Source organism: Sprattus sprattus (assembly GCF_963457725.1).
Source record: "Sprattus sprattus genome assembly, chromosome: 2".
Classification (NCBI taxonomy): Eukaryota; Metazoa; Chordata; class Actinopteri; order Clupeiformes; family Clupeidae; genus Sprattus; species Sprattus sprattus.
The window spans coordinates 28,592,629-28,610,935 of record NC_137921.1 but is presented as its reverse complement, the minus strand read 5'-3'; the positions used below and the strand labels follow the sequence as shown (position 1 = coordinate 28,610,935).

Here is an 18,307-nt window from a genome sequence, read left to right as displayed (position 1 = left end):
CTCTCTCCTTCTCTCTCTATCCCTCCACTATCTCCCCCTTACCCCATTTCTCCATCCCTCTCTCTCCCTCTCACTCTCTCTCTCTCTCTGTCCTCCCCTCATCCACTCGTCTGCTCTAACCTCTCTTGGATCCAGTGAGCCATGGCCACTAGTAGGCAGGTCACGTGTGTAACATGTGCTATGACCCGGCCCAAACACACAAGCACCACCTCCCTCTCAAAACCCCGAGCCCTCCGCCCTCCAGTCCGGTCTGACCGGGTCCACTGGCACGACAAACTCGGCCACTCAGACAATGCCAGTGTTTATGTTTTTGTAATTTCTTTTTTTTCTTTTTCTTTTTTTGTTCTGAAGGAACTGTGTGGCCTCACGAGACCCGTACTGCGGCTGGACCCGAGGCAGCACATGCTCCTTCCTGCGGCCCGGAACAAGGTGAGCTCTTGGGGGGGACCAAGGGCACGGGAGCCGCCTGTCTGCTGCATACTTTATGAAGGACAGCACACGGCCTTCCCACTGTGTCTACGCTGTTATACTGCAGAGAGAAATGCAGAAAGAGAGAGAGAGAATGAGTGAGAGTGTGTGTGTGTGTGTGTGTTTGTGTGTGAAAGACAGAAACAGAGAGGGGTTGAGAGAGTGAGAGTTTGTGTGTGTGTGTGTGTGTGTGTGTGTCTGTGTGTCTTTCCTGGTCCCGCTCTCCTCCCTGTATCTGGGCCCATTGTGGAGTTGTGACAAGCCAGGAGCCCAGCAGCCCTTTGCTCTCAATCCACCTCTGTTATTGAGTTAGCCTCGCAGACAGAGCCGGTGCTGCCAACAGCCTAGACAAGAGCAAAACACAGAACCCCTAGGCAGCAATACCTTACCTTACCTCTCGTCGCCCGTATCCAGTTACCACTCAAGTTCCCGCTTATTCGATCAACCTGTGGATCGATTCTGTATCGCATAACACGAGGGAATTAGTTTGCCTATGAATTGTTTCTCTCCCCAAAGCAGAAGCGTGATGGAGCACGCTCTTAACTGTTGTGTCTATATGCAGTACTAAACAAATTAGCAGAATCCATCACGCTGAAAAAGATAATGGTGTTTACATATTCCCCTCCTCGATCTTGGGCCTGTGAGTGTGTGTGACTCCTCAAAAGGGCTGTAGTTCACTCGTGTGTTAATGTGTCTCCCCGCGTCTCTGTGTGCAGCTGAGAGCAGTATGTAAACTCATTTAAATTCTTTTGGTCGAGGCCGCTGTGTTCTAAAACAGCCCCTGCCATGGCATCTCTGTGGATCTTTTCTGATTACAGCCAAGAGCCAGCAGTTGGTGGGGAGATTATATTTTATAGGCCATTTCCACGTCAGCCATTAAGGCACGCTGGCATGGGAACCAGCTTCCAAAGAGTTCAGACTCCGCTGGGGGAGCGGACCCTCGGGCAGCGTGGTCATCCTGGGACTTTTGTGTTTAACACAACACACACACACACACTGTGCTGGAGTACTTTCCCAGCACCGCTCCTCACCTCAGGCTATTTGCCTCGTCTGATGGAGTGCAGGACAGGAGCCATCTTAGGACTCACGGAGGCAGACATTTTTCTTCATTAGGTCCGGCAGGCCGGCTCGGGGGGTGGTACTGATGCGTGACGGTTCTGTTCGGCTCCCTTCATCAGGCTTGGTGGAGCGACCCCGCAAGAAAAGCACCTGGTGGAACTTCAGATGTTTTAATTCACTTTGATATCTGGCTTTGAGTAGCCTCGCCTATTGTTAAAAGCGTCCTTTGATTTGTACATGCCTGACTAATCAAAGGATGAGAGAATCAAACAAGAGAAAAATGGCACCTACAAGATTTCCTTTTCCTTTTTACTGTTTTCCTTTAATTACGAATCTCTATTTTCTCTTCAAATGTGAGTTTTTGCTCTGGGCTGTTGCTATGATATTACCCCAGTAGGGAGCCGTGGCGTGTTGCAGGCGAGCCGAGCCCAGTCTTTCATAAATAACTGCAGTCTCCCTGAATTGCAGGATACCGTTTGAACAAGACGTGGAACAGGGGAACACTTCCCACCTGGGGGACTGTGACGGTAAGAGCTGTTCTTCTAGTCTTCTTTCTTTAGTGTGTAAGGATTAATCATTTACAGTATGACTCACACCCACACCCACAATCACACACACACACACACACACACACACACACACACACACACACACACACACACACACACACACACACACACACACACACACACACACACACACACACACACACACACACACACACACACACACACACACACACTCACACACACACACACTCACACACACATACACAAATAATGCAATATGAAAACAGTGCATGCACACACACACTTGCACACACACACTCATACACCTGGGTAGAAACTGGTGGAATGCCCAGTTTCCCGTCGCCTACTGAGTTCTCCTTTGCTAACGATTTCACATCTGTCTGTGTTCCTTCTCCTCTTCCAGGCCCCTCACCCATGCCTAATAACATTCACACACACACACACACACACACACACACACACACACACACACACACACACACACACACACACACACACACACACACACACACACAAACGCCTGTTATCTTCACTTTGCTGCAGTCGGCTCTTAGAAATTGGTCGCTCCAGACAGAAATCTCTGCTCCTCTCCCGAGGTGGCTTTTGATCTGGCTGCTAATTCCAAAGGAGTCTTTGTGCGAATTAAATCGGCGACCCTCGGCAGGAGGTGCGTGTTCGCTCGTCGTCAGGCACGGCTAGCCATGCATGAATACTACATAGCAAAGGGCAGCAGAGGAGCTGGCTCAAAGTGGGGGGGCATCACCTTGTCCGGCTGTTGCCGTCGCCGCTGCCGCCACCACCGCCAACGCTGATAATACGGTTTGTGTTGGCTTTGGTGTGCCCAGTGGTGGCTGGCTTGTCCTTTGGTCCACCTGGTGGTCGCCCCTCCCCCAGTACTGGTGTTTTCATCCCCTCGCATGGACAGGAACAGCTCTCACGTCTCACGGATCCCTCACAGCTGAAAGCCGCTCCAGCTGGGTCTGTTGAAAAGAGAGGATTAGTCGCTGATCTCATTTGTTTCGTATTGTTATTTGACGAATCATAGTCATTTACTATAATTGCCAGGTGTGTGATGTGTGTCACCTCGGGGGAACGCCGATGTCAAGCGCTTAGCTATTCATAAGCCTGTCGGGCTAGCGGTTTTCCCCCGTCGCCGTATATCATGTAGTATTGTGTAAACGGATAGTCGAGGGATGTTCATCTTCATGCCACATATCTGTGTCATGTCTCTGCAGACACCGGACACAAAGCTGGAGCCAGGGTTGAAAGGGGCCGAGGTGTAAGGACACCTTAGTGTGTGTGTGTGTGTGTGTGTGTGTGTGTGTGTGTGTGTGTTTGTGTGTGTGTGTGTGTGTGTCAGGACACCGCAGCCATCACAGCCCCACACCTGGAGCTCACTGCTGGGGGTCACTGGGGAGAGAGCAGGGGTGGGGGGGGGGGGGGGGGGGGGGTCTGGCTAGCCTCAAAGTCATTCTTACATTTCCTTCCATCAGGGGCCAACAGAGCTGCAGGGTGTGCAGTACTGCTGTGGTCCGTAACCCCCCCTATGGAGGCCACACTCATACCACATACCTGTGTGTTATATGACACATTCAACAAGGTTTTATGTGTGTGTGTGTGGGTGTGGGTGTGGGTGTGGGTGTGGGTGTGGGTGTGGGTGCCTGTGTGTGTCTGTGTGTGTCTGTGTGTGTGTGTGTGTGTGTGTGTATTTGTGTGTGTGGGTGTGGGTGTCTGTGTGTGTGTGGGGTGTGTGTGTGTGTCTGTGGGTGTGTGTGTGGGTGTGTGTCTGTGTCTGTGTCTGTGTCTGTGTCTGTGTCTGTCTGTGTCTGTGTCTGTGTCTGTGTCTGTGTCTGTGTGTGTGTGTACGTGCAATAGAAAACCCAGTGTGTCATCTTTGATGGAGAGTCAGGTGGAGACACGGATCTGCTCTGCTGAACTTGATCATCCATCGTGACTGCCACCGATAATATAGTCAGATTGGTAATGCTGTTTTGTGTGGCCCCGGCGCTTTTCCACTGCAGTAACTCGGGGTACTTCATTGGTGGCGCAAACATTTACAGCAATAATCTGCCCTTTCAGCCTCTCTGTTGCCATTGCACTGCAGGATCTACAGACCTACAAGTGACACCTAGCTTTGAGTACAACGTCAATTCTGAGGACGAGAAATAACGACATTTTATATTTCTCCAGCAGCCGCACCAACGCCTTAGGATTACCTCACTCGACACTCGATTAAATGGCTTCAAGGCAGCTGTAATGACTTGATAAATACATATAGTGTATCCATAACAAGCGAACTATGTAAGCTATCATTTATATTGCTGTTATTCGCTGTGTAACCATTGGTAAATCTTACTGGTTTTAAAAAGGGCACTTGTTGTTATGTTCTACTCACGTCTCGTTTAACCAATAAGTTACGCCACGTCACCCAGCAGTTTCAGAAACGCACATAAGTGCCTATCCCAGAGCAGGTACTTATTAAGCACCTGCAAACTGCCCTGAAAGACATCCTACAGGGGCAGTGGAAAGCTGCATTAGGGTGTCGGCCCGCGAGTTCTTGCAGCGGAAAAGCACAGAGGGAGAAAGAAACTCCTGCTCTCCCTGCTTCCTAATTCTTTATCGCTCTTTTTCTCTCTCCCCAGACCCCCCAACCCCCCCCCCCCCCCTCTAGCACTCTTTAGCCTTATCACCTGTCAGATAGAGAAGGGCTGGACGGCCAGTTGGCCAGACTTGCCTCCCCTTAGCGCTGCTCAGCCACTGAGCTGTAACCCAGTGAAAGGAGAGGGCGGAGGGGGGATCGATTTCCATCTGGCCACTGACTCGATTGAAGGCGAACCACTATCCATGTAGTAGTGTCTGTGTGTTTGGTGTGTGAGTGTGTGTGTGTGTGTGTGTGTGTCTGTGTGTGCAGCAGTACAGACAGGGTACACAAATGGTCTGTGTGTGTATGTGTGTCAAGGTCTCTGATTCTGTTTTTGTGTGTGTCAGGGTGTGTGTTATGTGTGTGTACAGGGGTTCAGACAGGGTGTGTGTGTGTGTGTGTGTGTGTGTGTGTGTGTGTGTGTGTGTGTGTGTGTGTGTGTGTGTAGGGGGGGGGGGGGGGACAGACGGTCTGGAGCCCTGAGCCTGAGACAGGGCCCTGACAAATGGAGTGAGAAGGCCACCTCTTCTCCTGTGTCAGAAGCTGTCACTGGTCCAGTCTCCAGAGGCGTGATGAGCAGTAACTCTGCCTCTGTGACACACTCCGGCTGTCCTCCTCTCTCACATACACACACACACACGCCTACACACACACACACCCACACACACGCATTCACACACACGCATACACACACCAACACACACGCATTCACACACATACACACATTCACACACACACACACACAAGCATACACACACACACACAAACCCCCCCCCAGGTCTATATACACGGTATACAACTGTCTATCAGTGTGTGTCTCTATTCAATGGCTCAGATATAGACATACAGTATGTGCTGACTGAGCATGTGCTGACTGAGCATGTGCACAATATCCCTCTTACTGCTCCCTCATTTCTCTCTCATTCTTTTGCCTCCAAATTTTCCCCTGTTTTGTTCTCTTCCTCTTTATTTTTCTCTCTCTTTTTCAATCTTTCCCCCCTCTATCTTTCTCTCTGATCTCTCTCTGTAGTTAGGGCCTTGAGTCTCTTAGCTGGATCCGAACTGATCCTTTTCTTAAGCTCAGGCCAGCAGGCCACGCTTTATCTCATGTGTGTATAGCATTTAATTAGACACAGACACACACACACACACACACACACACACACACACAGACACACACACACACACACACACACACAGACACACACACACACACACACACACACGCACACACGCACGCTCCAGCCTTAAAACACAAACAGTCAGGCCGCAGGCGGCTCAAAATGTCAGCTGGTCGTCTGTCTCCTCTACCCTGGTCGTCTCTTCTCCCACTGCCTCCCTTATGCAGCGTACCCTCGCTCCTGGTCTGATCAAAGCTGATGCCAACATCAGACGTTTTAATTGAGCCGACCTGCGGAATAGAGTTTGAAGGCCGGTCAGGAGTGGGTTGGGGAGGGGCGGGGGGGGCAGCAGTGTTTGAGGTGGTGGAAGTGTGGCCATGCATGCTGAAGCCTCCCTCTCTTCCTCCTCTTCCTCTTCCTCTTCCTCCTCCTCCTCCTCTGTCTCTCCTGTTTCCCTCTCATGGGCCTCTTCTCATAAATCCCAGGGTGATGTAGTTGAGAGAGAGAGAGAGAGAGAGAGAGAGAGAGAGAGAGAGAGAGAGAGAGAGAGAGTGTGAGAGTGAGAGTGAGAGTGAGAGTGAGAGTGAGAGTGAGAGTGAGAGTGAGTGATGGATGGATGGATGTAGTTGAGAGAGAGTGTTGAAGCCCGTCAGTGGCATAGCTCTTTGGAGACATTCACCTCCGGGCCCACATCCTTTAACCTGCCCTCCCTGTCGAGTGAGGAACGAGTCGAGCTCCTTTCCGTGCCCCGCATGTCAATGGCGGAGCCCCTGAGAGTGACTTTGAAGTATCCTCAAGTGATGAATGCAAGATGTGTAAACAATGGAGAGGGAGAGAGCGTTGGTAAATGGTGTTACATATCCCCTCCTCTTGTGTAAAGGACTTAGCCGAAGCCCCAGAGTGGATTGAAGGTTTTCCAGGTCATGCCCTGACTGACAGGCGCTTCGGTTACACTTTTAGCCTCTCGAGTCCAGGCCCATACATCAACGCTCTCAGTGTCTGAGAGGGGATAACCGTTCACATCCTAAATGGCTTTTCTCCCCCATTTCCTCCATGTCGTGCCGCTTTGTAAAGCTAAGAGCGCTCCCGACTACAATGCCGGTGCCGGTGTCTGTGTCTGTGCCGAAGGCCTGGGAAAACAACAGGAGGCGCGTTTGCACAGAAAACTCATCAGCCAAAGTCAAGCGTGTTAAACCAGGCGTCAAATGGGAGGATGCTGTCGCGCCGGGACGGAGTCGCCTTCCTCTCTGCTGTCGCTACGCTCTGCCGTCGGCTCGAGTCAACAGGGTTGCAAATCTGCCGTCTCCGAGAGAGACTTTCTTTCTCGCTTTATTGTTATTTTTTTCATGTTTTCTCACCCAGTTTCCAAAACATCCCCAGCTGCTGGAGCTCGAGACAGAAGCGCTGGTTAAAGCCGCGACCGCGAGAGTGAATGTCGGAACTCCGACTGCCTCCCGCCGACAATGCTGATGACGCAGCTGCCGCTAACTCACTCCGGCGTAATGACTCACCTTCAGCGCCGAGCCGATGCAGATGGAAGCAATTATGCTGCTGTGAAAATATTTCCTGAAGTAATGCAGAGTTTTGAATCGGCACACAGCAGGTTGCAATCACACCTTAATGGAGGTCTGCCCGCCAAACATAGAGCAGGCTAGAGAATGAGAGGGCAGAAAAGAAAGTGAGGATGAGAGAGAGATGAAGAGATGGATAATGATGGAGGGAGATTAATCATGTGGAGTCACCATCACATTCAAGGTGACAACCACCTTTCCAGATAGTTCCTTATGCTTTAGGTTTCAGCCATTTTCCCAAATAGTGCCTGATATTTAAACATACTACTGTTACAACCACCTTCCAGGAATAGTGGCTGAAATTGTAACATGTAACAGAACACACACACACACACACACACACACACAGCCTCAAGACGAATATGTTCTCTGCCTGGGGACTCTGAGGCATCTTAGTCCAGTGCAGAGGGGCTGTCTGAGGCATTTATGACCCTCTGGCCAAGGCTGTTCCTCCCATGCCTGAACCAGGGCGGGGCGCTGCGCTGCGCTAGTCCCTGGAAACGTGATATGAAGCGGGTGAAACTTCACAAGAAGCCTGCCACCCATTCCACAGTGTTTCATCCGAGAGGATCGGCCGTGTGAAATGTGAGGGGCCTGCATGTTTCTACTCTGGGGTGGAGTATGTGTGTGTGAGTATGTGTATGTGTGTGTCAGTATGTGTGTGTGAGTATGTGTATGTGGTTGTCAGTATGTGTGTGTGTTGACATGTGTGTGTGTGCATGTGCTTGCAATGTTAAGTGTATGGGTATTTTTCCCAGTAGGCCACTGACTGGTCGATACATGCGATGCTTTGACTGGGCAACGCAGCGTGTACTAAGTGGGCAGTGCGCCGTGTACTTAGCGTGCCGCGTGCCGTGTATTGAGTGGGCCGGTCTGACAGTAACTCCCGGGCCACTTTTTTCCCCCAGTTCGCCCCTGTGTGTGCGTGCGTGCGTGCGTGCGTGCGTGCGTGCGTGCGTGCGTGCGTGCGTGCGTGCGTGCGTGCGTGCGTGCGTGCGTGTGTGCGTGCGTGCGTGCGTGCGTGTGTGTGTGTGTCTGTAGTGATGAGAGGAGGAGTACTCTGGAGAGTCCCGTGCCAGTTTGGACCTCTGAGGAGGAGTATTTGAGCGGCTCCTGTAGGACCTGTCTTCTTTCATGTGAAAGGCTGGGAGGAGACTCCTCCACTCTTCACAGGACTGATGGAAGTCTCGCTCATGTTAGATACCTGAGGGAGAGAGGGTTTAGGGAGGGGGGGGGGCACCTCACTCATATCTGATACATGAGAGAAAGAGGGTTGAGGGGGGGGGGGGGGACCGCACTATGTCAGATACCTGAGGGAGAGAGGGTTTAGGGAGAGGGGGGGGCACCTCACTCATATCTGATACCTGAGAGAAAGAGGGTTGAGGGGGGGGGGGACCGCACTATGTCAGATACCTGAGGGAGAGAGGGTTGGGGGGGAGGGGCACCTCGCTCATGTCAGACACCTGAGGGAAAGAGGGTTGGGGGGAGGGGCACCGCGCTCATGTGAGATACCTGAGGGAAAGAGGGTTTAGGGGGGGGCACTTGGGATGTGACAGTCATGCATTGGCTCACAGGCGTTCAGCCGTCAGTGAGATTCAGTCCTACACACAGACAGGGTCCAGTTTGGGATTGGGTGTCTGGTGTAGAAGGAGCACAGAAAGCACAACAGCTGCCACCCATGAGCCCCGTCGCTCACGAGCACACACAGCGAGCTGTAGCCTCACTGGCAGCAGCATTGACAGCAACATTAACAGTCCCTTGCGCACAAATTCGCTGGAAGCTCCTGTGAAAGTGTTGGTACGCTGATGGACGAGAGCCACAGCAGTCGTCTTGGCTGGAGGGAGGAGGGGGGGGGGAGGGCAAAGCCCAGCAAGCCCTGTGTGTCATTCCTCAACCACCACACCCCCACCCACCCACCCCCCCACCGCTGACCTTCCCCGTGCCCCCCCACAGTTGGTCCCTCTGTCACTGATGAACTCCTGCTGCGAGCGCATCAGCCAGGTAACAAGCCCCATCACTGAGCACCGCGCTCCAGTGCTCACGCTCGCCTCGCACCGCCCTGTCATCGGCACAGCCGTATCGATCGCTTTAAAGGGAAAGGATTTAGTCCCGTTTATTGGACAAGCAGCGAATCACACGGCGCTGATGCGGTCAGAGCCTTGCAAGCATCGCGCCGCAGCAGAGCACACAGAGCTGAGGGTGGTCAGAGCCTCGGTGTGTGTGTGAGTGTGTGTGTGTGTGGGCTTGTGTGTGTGTGTGTGTGAGTGTGTGTGTGGGTTTGTGTGTGTGTGTGTGTGAGTGTGAGTGTGTGTGGGTGTGTGTGTGTGTGTGTGTGTGTGTGTGTGTGTGAGGGTGGTCAGAGCCTCGCAGGCGCCGTGCTGCACCGGCTGAAGGTCTGCCTGTGTAACGGAGCCTTATTGAACGTCCTCGCTGTAAATCGCAGGGCGCTGTGAAAACGCTTTATTAAATGTGCGTTCCAAATCAGCGCTTAAGCCGAGAAACAGACCCCATCGCTCCCACTGAGCTTCTTAACCAGGCGGGGCGGGAGACCCACCCAGGGCAACATGGCTGAAGTCTCTCCCCCTAAAGCCCCTCAGATATGTATAATGGAAGCACATCCAAAGCACCAGCGCTCAGCACCAGGAAAGCTTGTCCAAACTAATAATTGTGTGACTTCAGCTGGTGTTAATCTATTGTAGCGCTCACGGCTCCGTCGTAGGATTTCTGTCATGTTCTTGGGAGTGAAATTATCTTTAGAGAAGGCAAGTTATATGACTGTTATAACCCTCAGACAGACCCCCACCCCCACCCCCCACCCAGCACCTCTCAAGGGGGTCATTAAAGCATAGTGTGGCTTTATTTTTCAATTTATGGCGCCTGACATACCTGCTGAATATCTGTTATTAGATTCATGTGTGTGCCTCACCTTCACACCTACAATCGAGGGTATCAATTACAGCGGGGCTGGCGTGCGTTACAACCTCGGGGTAGCGAGAGGAAAGCTCTAACTTCCCTCCGAAAGGAACATGATGGAAAGCCATTTATTCTTCGTCACTCGCGGGTTTGAGCCGGTTTGTGAGATGATTGAACACAGCTGAAACTGTTAACATCCATAACCTTGTTACCACTTAAAGCTGCAGTGGAAAAATATGTTTCTCAGACATGGAGAAAACAAAAAAAGGAAAAAGGGAAACAAACGTGAGCTAATTGAATCATTGCTGTAGAGTGGCGATGTTCATGCAGTGCATGAGGTGTACTTTAAAAAAAAGAGCACGGGATAAGTCACGCAAACCTGCACGGCCGTTACCTCACTGACTAATTAGCCTCAGCGTGCCAGAGTCCTGCTCCTAAAATCTGCCATTAACTCAACATGCGCTCGTGCTTTAAGCGTCCTCCCCAGGCTCGCTCCGACAGGTTTACCCCACCATACAGCATACAATTATGCTGGAAGGAGAATGCTTGGTTAAGAGCCAGTTAAACTGAACCCAGCAACGTGCAACGTGCCCTTTTTCTTAGTTTGAACAGTACGGGTGAGTGCTAATTGAAAACAGACGGAAACTACTCATGAAGGTCAACGATTTATTGATCAGTGGGTCAGCGTTGCTTCAACACAGCTATTTATTGGTTCTTGCGTTGGTGCTCGTTGCGTTGTGTGTGCTGCCTTAGGACCAATAAATGCTTGGACCAGGCTGTTGCAAGTAAACACTAGGCTTGTAATTTAGTAGGGTTTAGCCGTGGTCTCCGATTCCAATTTGTCTGGGCAGCTCATACACACCCCTGCCCACAATGCAATGAGGGTGACTGCGCATGAGTGAGGGAGAGCGAGAGATGGAGAGAGAGAGAGAGAGAGGGAGGGAAGGAGGGAAAGCGAGACAGCCTCTAGTTATTTAGCAGAGGGACATAGAGAAAAGGGGATATGTAGGGACACAGAGAGCGATGCAGAGAGAAAGAGACAGACTGACAGAGAGAGAGAAAGAGATTGGAAGGGATAATGAGTGGGTTGACTGATGCGTGCTTACTAACATTAACTGGGCCTGGATGTGTCTCTCCTGGGCATACATTGTGTGTGTGTGTGTGTGTGTGTGTGTGTGTGTGTGTGTGTGTGTGTGTGTGTGTGTGTGTGTGTGTGTGTGTGTGTGTGTTCTGTTACATGTTACAATTTCAACCACTATTCCTGGAAGGTGGTTGTAACAGTAGTAACTGGTTGTAACAGTCTGTGTGTGGGGGCATGCATGCTGTGTTGCCCTCTCGGAGCAACACGTGCCACCGTGACTCACGGAGCGTCCAGCACCCCCAATCAACACCAGCAGGCAGAGGTGACCGGCATGCATGGGCAGCTGGGCATGGTTCCACCTCTGCCAAACCACAGACACACACACACACACACACAACCACTGCCAGGCCATTCTGCGCTTCCAGTCACCTCACCACCGCAACCGCGCACCAAATGACACATTGTTAGGCCCTGAAAATCAATAAGCCTGCGCTCCGAGGGCTGCCAATTAGCGAGGCACGGGCCAGGCAGATCCATACGCCGCCTGGGTCCTTAATGAAGAGAATCTTAAAGGCCCACCGCCGGGGTAAGCCTGTCATTAGCAACCCTGTTTGGCAATGGAATCGGTGGCAAAGGCAGAGAAGAAGAAGGCAGCAGAGAGGAAGAGAGATAGAGAGAGAGAGAGAGAGAGAGAAAGCGAAGGATGACGGTAACAGAACAGAACAGTAGAAAAGTGAGGATTTCCATGGATACAGGCTACAGGAAACAGATTAAAGGAGATGCCACAGTGATGGAGAGAGACAGAAAAGAGAGAGAGAGAGAGAGAGAGATAAAGAAAGAAAGAAAGAGTAAGAGACAGGCAGAGAACGAGTGAGAGAAAGAGTAAAAGAAACAGACAAAGAAAGAGAGAGGGAGCAACCGGCTACAGATGCATGTGGATGACTGAAGATCAACTGCAAATGTCAATTGAAGGGCTTAATAAGAGTGCTGGGGGTCTTGGCATGGACGATTGCTGGAAATCTTGATCCCCCAACATAAATACACCCACACAGACACACACAGAGCTATCCAAACAAACACATACCACTCTGGTTTGGACTGCCGTAAAGCCTCATCCCACACACACACACACACACACACACACACACACACACACACACACACCACTCTGGTTTGGACCGCTGCAAAGCCTCATCTCTGCCTCCATCGCCTGCTCTAAGTCGAGCGCTGGTTGGCATTGTTCAGCTGTAATTGGAGCTGCAACTCTAAGACACGCTCACTGTTCGCCAAGCTGACAGTTCTGGCCGCTTCCATTATGCCTTAATATGTACGCTGGAGATGGAGGAGAGGAGGCAAAAGAGGAAAGGAGAGAAGAAGAGGGGCAGAGGCGCGGTGTCAGCCCCCACTGGGAGGCCCAGAGTGCGAGACGGGCCCCGAGACCAGCTTCCATCTCCTCTTCCTCCGCTTTCAGTCTCAGAGCTATCAGCACAAAGGCTCCCTAATGGCTCGCTCCTTTTCAATGCATGTGAATCTTCTTCCCTGCAAAAGAGAGAGAGAGTTGGGGAGGAGAGAGAGAGAGAGAAAAAAAATGGAGAAGAAAACAAAGTGTGGTGGGTGGAAGCGAGTGGTGACGGTGAAAAGGGAAAAATGTAGTGCCACTCCAGAAGGCCAGTCCCACACACACACGCACGCACACACACACACACACACACACACACACACACACACACACACACACACAGTGTAGAGGCTCCATCATGCGATTGGTTTCTGTGGCATGGCGAGCGCTAGGTGCTTTATTGTGTCGGTAGAGGCGGGATCTCAGGTTGCCCATTCACAGCGCTCAACACTAACACAGAGATTCAATCCAGCTGATTATGGGCGTCCTCAGATGTTAATGAGATCGTCTGCACACAGCGCAGTCGCCTTATTCTCAGCAAATAATTGTGTGGGCTGAGCAGGGATAGACGCAAACATCTCTCTCTCTCTTTCTGTGTCTATCGCTCTCTCTCTCTCTCTCTCCTCTCCCTGGTCTTGATTTCCTGCCATGATAAACAAACATGCCGGTACGGCTGCCTGAAAAGCAGAGTGCGCTCAGCTCTGTACCACGGGTGGGTGGCTGGGGGGGGCGGATATAGTTTGCGATGATGCCGCTTAGGAGTCTGAAGCGCTGGGGGTTTAGAGAATACCTGCCGTGCCAGCTATGTGTTTATCTGTGCTCCAGGAAACGCCAAACTCAAAGTCAATACCAAAAAGAGGGAGATGAGAGGATGAATGATGAAGCACATGAAAGGGGGGGGGGGGGGGGGGAATGCTGGGCTCTTGTCATGTGACAGTCTGCCATGGGGAAGATCACACTCACCCACAGGCTGCTGACATCCCTTAGGCCTCACAGAGACAAACGGAGAGAGAGAGAGGAGGAAAAAGAGAGAAGGGGAGTTAGAGGTAAATGAGTAGGAAGAGAGAGGTAGAGAGAGAAATGAGGAATAGGCAAAGAGAAAGGAAGGGGACGGAAAGAGAACAAGAGAGATGGAAGGAGAACAGATTGCATGAGTAAGGAAAGAGAAGTAGGCAGAGATAAACGCAGAGAGAGATAAAGAGACACAGGCAGATAGAAGAGTCATCTCTTCATAGACTACCGCAGTGGGCGAACGAGCGAGAGAGAGAGAGAGCCTCGTTTGATGGAGGAGAATGCCGTCTTTCATTTTCACGCAGTCGCTGGTTTGTCAGCACAGATTATCTGCGAACGTTCACAGCCAGCCTCGTCCTCTACGAGCATCCCCAGGAGCTCTTCCCCCACGGAGTGTGTTTGCGTAGCTGTGTTTCTGGGGCAGCCGTGGAGCAGTGGACCATGCCGCTGGCGCACACTGACCCTCTTGTTGGTGTAAACGGATTCCTTGACCGAATCACGGGGACTCGTAGGGCTCAGGTTCCACCTTAAGCGCATCTGCGTGGCGCATAGGAGACGCTTTGTTTCTGAAGCGGTCCGAGGAGACGCCTAATTAAGTGCCTGCTAGCTCCTCGTACCTTCCTGTAATTGTGCCCATTTGTCTCCATGACAGTAAATTTGCCGAACAATAAAAGTTTGCTTGTTTTTTTAAGTCAGCGGTTCTTCCCACATTTTGTGATCCTGTTGTTCTCTCTCTTTCTCTTGTTCTCTCGCTCTCCATGGCTGAGGAAGGGCTTGAAAACGCCTGTTAATGAAAGCCATTCATTTCTCCATGGGTCCGTATGCACCTCAGCACCACCCCCCACCCCCCCCCCACCCCCGACAGTCACAGCACTATCCCCTCTACTGTTGCCATAACTTAACCCTCAGGGGAGTTTTGAACATTCCAGGAAAAGAATGCGTTCATCAATAATGTAAGATTCTAAAATTCCTTAGCTAGACCTAGACGTTCTTTAGAACGTTCATTCTAAAGCATTCCAAACCCAGCGCTGTGGTGGTACCTGCTGAAGGGTTAAGGAACATTGGCTGTGTTTGTCTGGAGCCCCTGTGGATCTTGTTTGCTAAAGGCCACTCAGCATGGATTTCTCTCTTATCCACTTTTATTTCTCTCTCTCTCTCTCTCTCTCTCTTTCTCTCTCTTTTTCTCCCCTTTTCCACATTTCTCTCTCTCTCTCTCTCTCTCTCTCTCTCTCTCTGTCTCACTCTGTTTCTCTATTTCCTGAGTCTGAACTGTTCATTTTCTAGGGCCTCTGTGTGCTCCTCGGTCAGTGCGAGTCCCTGGTGCTTCCACTACAAAGAGTTGTTTTTTTGTCCTGACATTTTCTTAATTGATCCATCTCGCCAGCTCGGTGGTCTCCTGTTCACTTGTTTTTAATAATTCATCTCTTCTGTGTTAGAGAGGCCCTGTATCAGCGTCATGCCAGTGAAAGGAAGACAAATAGTTTCCATTGCGTTCTCACATGTTATCCTATTTATAGTAAATAAGTAGTCCAAAGGTCTTTGTTTTAAGAGTAAATACACTATTGAAGCTCCATAATTACCTGGTGCTCTTATAGGGGAGATATTTTTCCACTGAAACTCAATGTTGCACAACGAGGGCTTGCCTGGAGATACTCTCAATCAGGAAAGCAGTTATTACAGCTATTAGAATCACCATCCACTTTGGGTAATGGGTGCAATTAGCTGTTACACCAACATCATACCCTCAGTGCTCCCCACCCATGGGGTAGAGATTAAGGCAGAGCATTTTGCGAGGGTTTTTTAAAAAACAGCATACTTGTGATGATTTTACATTTACTGAATGATTTTTTTTTATGTCTCCATCTATTTCTCTTTCTCTCTTTGTCTATCTCTATCTCTCCCTACCTTCCTACTCCCTGTCGCTCTTTCTCTCTTCCTCTCTATTCATCTCTCTCTCTCTCTCTCTCTCTCTCAGGTCTTCTTCAGGAGAGCTTCATAGACGAGCCTGACGGCCTAGTGTCCCTGAACCTACTGGTGGTTGCTGCAGTTTCGGCCTTCTCCACCGGGGCGGTGCTGTCGGGCCTGATGGTGTGCTGGATCATGAGCCACAAACACCGGCAGTGCCAGCGCCAACCCGGCTCGGGCCGCCAGCGTGGCAAAGGGGACAAGGAGCAGAGCATTCTGGGCCACGGCCGCAGTGGCTCGGTCATGAGCGTGACCCGCGGCGGAGAGAGGCCACGGTCGCAGCTGGAGAATCCATTCGCCGTCCACAACGGGCTGCCTACGCCCGAGCAGACGCCCCAGCAGCAAAAGAGGCCCTCCCCCAACATGCACCTGCCCGACCTGGACTGGGAGCCGGGCCAGCCGGTCCTGACCTCTGTGGGCACCCCCTGCCCCCCCGGCAGCACGGCCGTCATCTTCCAGAGACACAAGTACCCCCAGGGAATGGTGGGGCGGCACCCGGAGGACGCGGGCGACATGGTGGGACAGCGGCCCAGCGAGCGTGAGTGCTTCCTCATCCTAAGCCACAGGGAGGCGCCATCGAGCCGGCAGACGGCCGTGACGCGCAACTCGGCGGGGGAGTACTACCCGACCACGCCTCAGGAGTCCCCGGACCGCCGGCGGGTGGTGTCGGCCCCCAACACGCAGGTGGAGTATGGGGAACCCCCCCCGCGCTGGACCCACGACGGGCTCAACTTTAACAGTAACAACGCTGCCCCTGCAGGCCACCGGCTGCACTACGCCCTCCAACAGACGCAACAGCAGCAGCAGCAGCAGCAAATTACGCAGTTGCAGCGCCCCTCCTCTGCCATCATGAGAGGGCCCCTCCACCACCACCCCCCACGAGGGCTAGGTGAGCTGTCCGACTTCAGCCACCTTCTGGGGGGCAAGGGCGTGGGGGAGCGTACACCTAACGGCCAGTGAAGACATTAAGGCAGGGCCTGGTCTCTGACACTGCCGAGAAAGAGCCCATCTCCCCCCTCCCTACACACACATACACACTCGCTCTGAATCTCACCTAAATCCACCCCCCCCCCCACCCTCCTCGAAGCCACCCAGGTCCCCCCCCCCTCTCTTGAAATCAAATCCAGGCTCAGTGTGTCATCTAGCCCCCTCTCACTCTCAGCCAGAGTCTTCAAACACTTCCCCCCAGTGGCTCAACGCTGCGACTGCAGGACTCGGAGAGCCAGCCAGGTCTTCACAGAGATAGAGAACGAGATGGAGGAAGAGAGTGAGGGAGGGAGGAAGAGAATGAAAGAGAGAGAGAGAGAGAGAGAACGAGAGAGAGAGCGAGAGCGAGCATAAACAAGTGACTGTGAGGCAGCCGAACTCCCTGATAGTGTCTCAACCATTCTTTGGCTCGAGGAGCGACATGAAACACCCTTGCACCATGAAACTGCCATCAGACATTTTTGCAAAAGGATCTGCAAAGGATCATGGGAAGGAAGAGGTTCTGTAGGCTCTGTGGAGCACACACACACTCACACACACACACACACACACACACAAACACAAAGATACTGTACACATGCATTAACTGTGTGCTTCTTTGATGGGTGTTTATCAGTCAGCTCCAGTGTGTTAGAGAGAAGCTGCCACTCTGTGTGTTACTCACACTGTGGTGCCTCTCTTCATCTCTCCTCTCTGTGTTTCTCTTTGTGCCTGGAGACGGAGGCCAGCTACACAAATACCCTGGGTTGACCAGGCAAGCCACATCGTTCACTGTGTGTGTGTGTGTGTGTGTGTGTGTGTGTGTGTGTGTGTGTGTGTGTGTAGTAGCTGTTAGACTTGCCCCGGAGGCATGCATTCCCACCCCAATCTGGAGTGAGCTGGGACAATACACTCAGCACCCTGTCTTAATGTGAACACACCACACACACACACACACACACACACACACACACACACACACACACACACACACACACACACACACACACACACACACACATATACATGCAGAGACACAGTTGTACAAACTCAGTTGTACAAACACTGGATGGTTCTTCAAGCGAAAGCTGTATTTGATGTCAGCTGACTTCTTGTGGGGAGGCAATCGAGATCTGAGGGGAGAAAAGAAAAACAGACACGGAGAGACTGGAAGCCCCTTGTGCGACGCAGTCACATGATTGGTGCTGTGCAATCACATGATTGTTGTTTTACAGTGCTGGGGGGGGGGGGGGGGGGGGGGGCTCTCTGGAACAGCATAACAGCATTTCCCCACGGCCTTGGATTTGACCCCGCAGGGTGCTGACCTGGAAGGGGGGAGGGGGGGGGGGGGGGGCTCTGCAGCCTGAGGGTGTGTTCAAGCACAGAGGGGAACTGCATATCATGGACACACAGAACTTAAGTCTGGTCTCTCTGAAAACTTCTCAAATCTACATTTAGTTTAGTCTGGTTGTTGTGTTCCGGTGGTGTCAAGATAAGGAGGTTTACCAGAAGCTCCTCCTCCTCCTCCTCCTCCTCCTCCTCCTTCTCTTCCTCCCTTGCAGTCTCTCACTTTCTTTCCTTC

General features: G+C 51.8%; 1 protein-coding gene across 1 annotated transcript in view; it reads left to right on the top strand.

Moving 5' to 3' along the window:
- The window catches only part of sema6bb (sema domain, transmembrane domain (TM), and cytoplasmic domain, (semaphorin) 6Bb), a gene marked incomplete at its 3' end in the record, with an annotated part of 106,959 nt that extends 90,240 nt beyond the window's left edge, over positions 1-16,719 (top strand). Inside the window, exons 15-17 of the mRNA XM_080860403.1 lie at positions 352-429; positions 1,996-2,054; positions 15,770-16,719. Coding sequence (XP_080716529.1) covers positions 352-429; positions 1,996-2,054; positions 15,770-16,719 — 1,087 coding nt within the window. The remainder of the gene's footprint in view (positions 1-351; positions 430-1,995; positions 2,055-15,769) is intronic.
- Positions 16,720-18,307: the final 1,588 nt, after the last annotated feature.